General features: G+C 42.0%; 1 protein-coding gene and 1 pseudogene across 2 annotated transcripts in view; both read left to right on the top strand.

Annotated features, from left to right (window-relative positions):
- Positions 1 to 6,122, top strand: part of LOC148149340 (G protein-coupled receptor 68-like) — a 27,485-nt gene extending 21,363 nt beyond the window's left edge. For both annotated transcript variants that reach the window (XM_043696931.2, XM_043696933.2), the window contains exons 2-3: positions 2,665 to 3,822; positions 5,988 to 6,122. In XM_043696931.2, the coding sequence (XP_043552866.1) occupies positions 2,800 to 3,822; positions 5,988 to 6,005 (1,041 nt within the window). In that variant the 5' untranslated portion in view covers positions 2,665 to 2,799 and the 3' untranslated portion in view covers positions 6,006 to 6,122. The remainder of the gene's footprint in view (positions 1 to 2,664; positions 3,823 to 5,987) is intronic.
- Positions 6,061 to 7,045, top strand: LOC122553348 (G protein-coupled receptor 68-like; annotated as a pseudogene).
- The last annotated feature ends 359 nt before the right edge of the window (positions 7,046 to 7,404 follow it).

Here is a 7,404-nt window from a genome sequence, read left to right on the forward strand (position 1 = left end):
TGACACCAAAATTGAAGGTGTAGTGGACAGTGAAGATGGTTACCTTAGATTACAACAGGATCTGGACCAGATGCGCCAATGGGCTGAGAAGTGGCAGATGGAGTTTAATTCAGATAAATGCGAGGTGCTGCATTTTGGGAAATCAAATCTTAGCAGGACTTATACACTTAATGGTAAGGTCCTACGGAGTGTTGCTGAACAAAGAGACCTTGGAGTGCAGGTTTATCGCTCCTTGAAAGAGGAGCCGCAGGTAGATAGGATAGTGAAGAAGGCGTTTGGTATGCTTTCCTTTATTGGTCAGAGTATTGAGTACAGGAGTTGGGAGGTCATGTTGCGGCTGTACAGGACATTGGTTAGGCCACTGTTGGAATATTGCGTGCAATTCTGGTCTCCTTCCTATCGGAAAGATGTTGTGAAACTTGAAAGGGTTCAGAAAAGATTTACAAGGATGTTGCCAGGGTCGGAGGATTTGAGCTATTGGGAGAGGTTGGACAGGCTGGGGCTGTTTTCCCTGGAGCGTTGGAGGCTGAGGGGTAACCTTATAGAGGTTTATAAAATTATGAGGGGCATGGATAGGATAAATAGACAAAGTCTTTTCCCTGGGGTTGGGGCGTCCAGAACTAGAGGGCATAGGTTTAGGGTGAGAGGGGAAAGATATAAAAGAGACCTGAGGGGCAACTTTTTCACACAGATGGTGGTACGTGTATGGAATGAGCTGCCAGAGGAAGTGGTGGAGGCTGGTACAATTGCAACATTTAAGAGGGATTTGGATGGGTATATGAATAGGAAGGGTTTGGAAGGATATGGGCCAGGTGCTGGCAGGTGGGACTAGATTAGGTTGGGATATCTGGTCGGCATGGACGGGTTGGACTGAAGGGTCTGTTTCCATGCTGTACATCTCTATGACTCTATGACTATGCTACTGCTGCTGGCTGATTTAAAATGGAAATGATATGGTAGTGGAAAAGACTGAAAGGGCTCAACAGAATTATCAGTGACTGAGAGAGGCGACAGCTTAATGTTCATTTAGAACTGTTCTGATTGGAAAGACACAATAATTTAGGGTAGTATTAATGTCCCCATGGACAGATTTGGTTGATTATAAAGAGTCAACACAGATTTCTCATGGGAAAATTATGTTTAACTAACTTGCTAGAGATTTTTCATAAGGTAATACAGAGGGTTGATGAGTTGGAGGCTGTAGGTGTGATCTACATGGATGTCCAGAAGACATTTGATCCAGTGCTACACAACAGACACAGAGAGCCAATGGCTTAATGCTATTATCAGTAAATTGTTAACCCACAGACTCAGAGACTCCATAGTTTGGAGAGAGAGCTTTAGTTTGAGTTTTGGACAGTCCTGTGAAGTCCTTGGAATAGGATGGCTACATGGACCAGCATTCCTGAGAAGGGAAGGATGTATTTACCTCCTCATTTGCTCTTCAATATTTCAAAATCTATCTGCCTCCTCTTTAAATACTTTTAGTGATTGAGCCTCCACAACTCGCTGGAATAGGGGATTCCAGACATTCATATCTTCTGAGAGAAGAAATTCCTTCATATCTCCATTTTAAATTAGTGTCCCCTTATTTTGTAACAATGTCCCTAGTTCGAGATTCCCCCACTAATAGGAAACATCTTCTCTGCATCTACCCTGTAAAGCCTCCTCAGAATCTTGTATGTTTCAATAAGATCACCCCTCATTCTTCTGAACTCAAATGAATAAAGATCGAATCTGTTTAGTCATTTTTCATATGTCTATCCTTTCAACCCAGGAATAAACCTAGTGAATCTCTCTTGAACTGTCTCCAATGTCAATACATGCTTTCTTAAATACAGGGACCAAAACTGTACACAGTCCTGATACTGTGGTCTCAGCAACACTCTGCACAGTTGTAACAAGACTTACCCATTTTAAAATTCTGTAGCAATAAATGCCAAAATTCAATTTGCTATCTGAATTACTTGCTGTAACTGCATGCTTACATTTTGGGTTCATGCACAGGAATACCTAGAACCTTGTGTGGTACATTCTTTTTAGAGTCTCTCTCAATTGAATTAATACAGTTTTATTATTTTTTTCATCCTACCAAAGTGCATGACCACATACTTCCCTACATTCAACTCCATCTGTCAAGTTTTTTGTCCACTCATTCAACCTATCATCACTTTGCACATCACTACATCCCTTCCCACCTATTTTTGCTGCATCAGCAAGTTTGGATACATTATATTCTGCCCATGGGTGAGGAAGTCTTTCAATTCATCCACAAGTATTTTCTAAAATATAAATAAGAGATCTGCTGCACAATGTATTTTGTAGTCAAATCAAATGTAGGATGAATGACAGGCATTTCAATGGATTAATAACGTAATAGTATTGACGAAAAGAGAGGCTAGCCAGTAATAAAACAAAGAACTGAAATATACAAAGAAACACAGAAATGGCTGGAGAAATGCAATAAGTCTGGCAGCATTGTAAAGAGAAACCAGAGTTAACAGAACAATCAGAACAATCCAGTAATGTATTTTTGTGTGAGTTCTCTTAACACAATGCAGCAACATGACAGGCAGAGGGTGAGTACAATGAATGAATGATAGGTGATTGTGACTGGAAATTATGAGGCTTTTTCTCAGTTTCTCTGTGTCTCTTTCCCTCCAGCTAGAAAATCTGCAATGGAAAAGAATTTGAAGAAATAATATCAGGACAAGTTTGATCCAACAAGCAAGGCCATAGCTGGGAATCCAATGCACAAATAAGTTTATTTTGAAAGAAAATTTTGAGTTGTGTTGAACGATGAGCAACTGTACTGTCGACCACAGTATCCACCAGATCCTGTTTCCCGCTGTCTACATTGGGGTCTTCATCATTGGCCTCCCGATTAACCTGCTGTCCCTGTATCACAGCTACCTACAGATCAGGCAGAAGAATGAGCTGGGAATCTATCTCTGTAATCTGACCATCTCAGACCTGTTGTACCTCCTTTCCTTACCTTTGTGGATTCAGTACATGCTGCAGCACGATGACTGGCAATATTCTCGGGAACTTTGCATCTTCAGCGGTCTGCTCCTCTACCAGAATATTTACATCAGTATTGGCTTCCTCTGCTTCATTGCCATTAATCGCTTCCTTGTTGTGGCTTACCCTCTGAAATTTAAATTCATACACAGCAGGAAGGCAGCTTTGCTCATCAGTATTCTCATCTGGCTCAAGGAGATAGCCGTCTGCACCATTTACATGGGCTCCAAGGTTCTCAGTAAAGACGAGGGGAATGACACCCTGTGTTTTGAACATTATCCTCTGCGCCTAAAGGACAGATATTTAAATATTTACAAACTCTCCATTGGCTTCAGCCTCCCTTTGATATTATTGATCTACTCTTACTATAAGGTATTGAGAGTTGTGCACAAAAGCCATGGACTTGAAAGACAGCGGAAATTAAGAATAAAAAAATTGGTATCTGGGACAATCATCATTTTCCTGGCTTGCTTTGCCCCTTATCACATTTTCCTGATGGTTCGAAGCATATTTGAGTATGACTGTCCCTTTGCTGACAGTATTTTTGAGGTTTACCATTTTGGGCTCCTGCTGATGAGCTTAAACTGTGTGGCCGACCCTGTTTTGTACTGTTTCATATCACAGAGTTCCCAGAGCTGGTTAGCCAGGTTCCTGGATCCTGTTATCAATCTGCTTCCTTGTGGGAAAAAAGAAGAAATTGTGGCCCTTGAGATGAAGGGCAGCTCACCGCTTACAACTAAAACAAGTCTGTTACCTCAAAGACACCAGAAACAAGAAAAATATGAATACCAACACTCAAAGGTGTGAACTGTTAATTAAACCTCTCCTGGTCTTTCAGTAAAATCCACACACATAGATGTGCTGGGGTCAGAGGACAAAGTATGAAGTGTAAAGGAGGCTTAATTCAAGAGTGTTGCAATATAAAAGCAAAGTACTGTAGCTGCTAGTAATCTAAAATAAAGACAGTGAATCCCGGAGAATCTCAGCAGCTCTGGCAGCATTTTTATACAGAGAAACAGAGTTAACGTTTCGAGTCTGATGTAGCTCTTCATCAGAACTCAGTGTCTGAGTATATCAGCCTGTGTTAGTGTTTGAATGTCTATGTGAACATGTGTGAGCGTATGTCAGTGAATGTGTGATGTATCTCTGTGAGTGTGTGTTTTAGAGTGACTGAGCATGTGTGTGTTAGTGTTATTGTGTGCAAGTCTGTGAAAATCTGTGTGTATGTGTATGTTTCTGAATGTGAGTGTGTGTCTAAGAGAAACAAGTATGTGTATGTGTTTGTGTGAGTATCTATGGGTGTGAATATCTATACGTATATGTGTTACTGTGTGTGCGTTTCTATATGAGTCTCTGTGTGTAACTGAGTGTATGAGTATCTATGTGTGTGTGTTACTGTGAATATCTGTGTGTGTTACTGTGCGTGTGAGTATCTATATGTGTCTGTGTGTGATTGAGACATTTGAGCCCCATCTACCCAATCCACATGCATGTGGCAGAGCCTGCAAGTCACACATGGGATACATTAATCATCCCAGAACTCCCTGAAGCATTAAGGGATTACAATTATTCACTTCTACTGATCTGGCTTTGAAACTCCCTGTCGAGAGCTGTTCTATCATGGACTGCCTGAACAACTTCTCCAGCTCCAGTCGATCACCTTCCTGTCCTGGGCCCACACTTGTCCAAATGCCAAAAACTGCACATCTTCTTTGCTGGCAGCTAGCTTCACCAAGCTAGGTATGTCCATGGATTTTGCCTGAGTTCTCATCTTGCTCAGTTGTATGGAGTAAATTCTGCTTAAGTGACTCCTCAAACCCCACTCTCAGCTGTATTGACCGATTAGTCACAGTCTAAGGACTGGGTTGAGGAGAGGCTTCTTAACTCAGGGAGTGGTCAGTCACAGAAAGTGATTGAGGTCAAAACACGGAGTTTTTTTGAGAAGAAGATCTGAAGGCAAAAGGGATCAAAGGGTATGGGGAGAAAGCAGAACATTATACGGAGTTGGATGATCAGTCATGATTACATTGAATGGTAGAGCAGACTCGAAGGGCCAAATAGTCTACTCTTGCTTCTATTTTCTATTTCTATTGCTGCTTTCTGGAGGTCATAATGTGTAAATTGACAGCTGTTCTTGGTCAGTATGGAAGGGTTAGACCAAAGGGTCTGGTTCTGTGCTGTATGACTCTATGACTCTGTCCCACGAAACTTCACAAAAATATCATGACTCAACACTCACCTCCAAAGTCTTCTGAGTGACCTTTGTCTGCTCAGGGGATCCCAGAACAAAGGGGTTTCACGTCCAACTGAGAGTTCAGGATAACGTCAGGAAACATTGCCTCACACAGAAAGTTAGTGAAAATCTGAAACTCTCTCCCAGAGAAGGGCTCAGAGGCTAGGCTCAACTGAAGAGTGGGTGGCACGGTGGCACAGTGGTTAGCACTGCTGCCTCACAGCACCAGAGACCTGGGTTCAATTCCCGCCTCAGGCGCCTGACTGTGTGGAGTTTGCACATTCTCCCTGTGTCTGTGTGAGTTTGCTCCGGTTTCCTCCCACAGTCCAAAAAAATGTGCAGGTTAGGTGAATTGGCCATGCTAAATTGCCCGTAGTGTTAGGTGAAGGGGTAAATGTAGGGGAATGGGTCTGGGTGGGTTGCGCTTTGGTGGGTCGGTGTAGACTTGTTGGGCCGCAGGGCCTGTTTTCACACTGTAAGTAATCTGAAAACCGAGGTGAACAGGTTGCTGTTTGTCAAGGATATTATGAAATGGAATCAGTAAATGATCTTAAGATCTAATTTAATAGGATAGCATGCTGAAGAAATTGGATGGTCTACTGCTAAGATCCTAATCACCATTTTTGTATGTTAATATTTGTTCATCTAAGTCTACACAGAATATAGAACATCGATTGATTTGTTTTATAATCTCTTTTGTTTATACTTCCCTCCAAACCCTACCTCACTTTAGCAAAACCTTTTGGTCTGATTTCCTGGTGAACTTGAAGACTGTAGCAGGGCGAGTATTCTCTTTATCTCTGGAGATGGCCAATCAATCAGAGTGTGATAATTCCATCGTCTGTCCTCTCGATTACAGTATCTACCAGAGCCTGTTTCCCACCATCCACGTTGTGGTCTTCAGTTTCGGCCTTTCAGCTGATCTCCTGTCCCTGTATCACAGCTACCGACAGATCAAGCAGAGGAATAAGCTGGGAGTCTACCTCTGTCACCTAACCATCTCAGAGCTGTTGCACTTTGCCTGTCTACCCTTGTGAATTCAATACTTACTGATGAAAGATCATTGGATGGGCAGTGAGTTGCTGTGAGCATCGCATTCTTCTGTTGCATCTCTGTGGATTGCTACCTGCCAATGGTCCACCCTTTAAGACTCTACACCTCCTGAACTTTGAAACCCCCATTTCTGGTCAGTGCCATTGCCTAGATCAAAGAAATTGGAACCACTGTTTTAATTTTCTCCCACAATTGGGATTGTGAAAGATCAGAACAATCACTTACCTTGTTTCAAACATTATCCGTTGTGGCCTTGACAAAGGAGAATAAACTAGGACCATCTCTCTGTGGGTTTCCTTTTCCCTATTGTTTTGTTGACTTATTTCCAATCACCAATTGTTAGCATCTATCTGCAAGAGTCAAGGCATTCAGCAAGATCAAAAGTTAAGAATCAAGAAATTGGTGTTAGATGCCATTGTCATATTTTGTATTCACTTTGACCCTTATCACATCATGCTGCTGGTCAGAACCCTGTTTGAGGACATTTGCAGCTTTGTGAAGTCCTCATTCCATTCTTACCACTTTGGGTTGCCATTGATCCATTTGAACTGCATGGCTGATCCCACCCTCTTCTCCTTTGTATCTGACAGCTCACATGGAATTCTGATGAGGAGTGTCTTGTCAACTTCCGTCATTGCAAACAGAAAGAGGAAAAGAAATGTTCAAGCACGGTTGTTGATCCAGAAACCTAGAGGATTGGACATTAACGTATTGACCAGTGTCACCACGGTGTATTGATAGTTCTTTCTTGTCTGAGTTAGAAGGTTACAGACTTGAGCATATAATCCAGGCTTCCAATGCAGTATGAAGGGACTGCAACACTCTCAGTGGTGCCACATTTGAGTAAGATCTTAAACTAAGATCCTGGCGTTGCTCCTTGTTGGCCCTAAAAGGTTCCATGCCACTAATTAAAGAAAGGAAACAAGTTTCTCCCTACTCTAATCATGAAAGATTATCTCTTTTGCTGTTTCCATGTCTATTAATATCAACAATGTAAATCTCAGGAGAACATCTGCAGTGGAATCTTACAAAGTATATGTTTCCATGGAAAACAAAGCTAATGTCAATGCTGTTTTAAAAAAGTTGGGGAACAGACC

The sequence above is a fragment of the Chiloscyllium plagiosum genome, unplaced genomic scaffold (genome assembly GCF_037043375.1).
Source record: "Chiloscyllium plagiosum isolate Xiang-an unplaced genomic scaffold, Cpla_swu_hap1 HiC_scaffold_8, whole genome shotgun sequence".
In the NCBI taxonomy this organism is placed as follows: Eukaryota; Metazoa; Chordata; class Chondrichthyes; order Orectolobiformes; family Hemiscylliidae; genus Chiloscyllium; species Chiloscyllium plagiosum.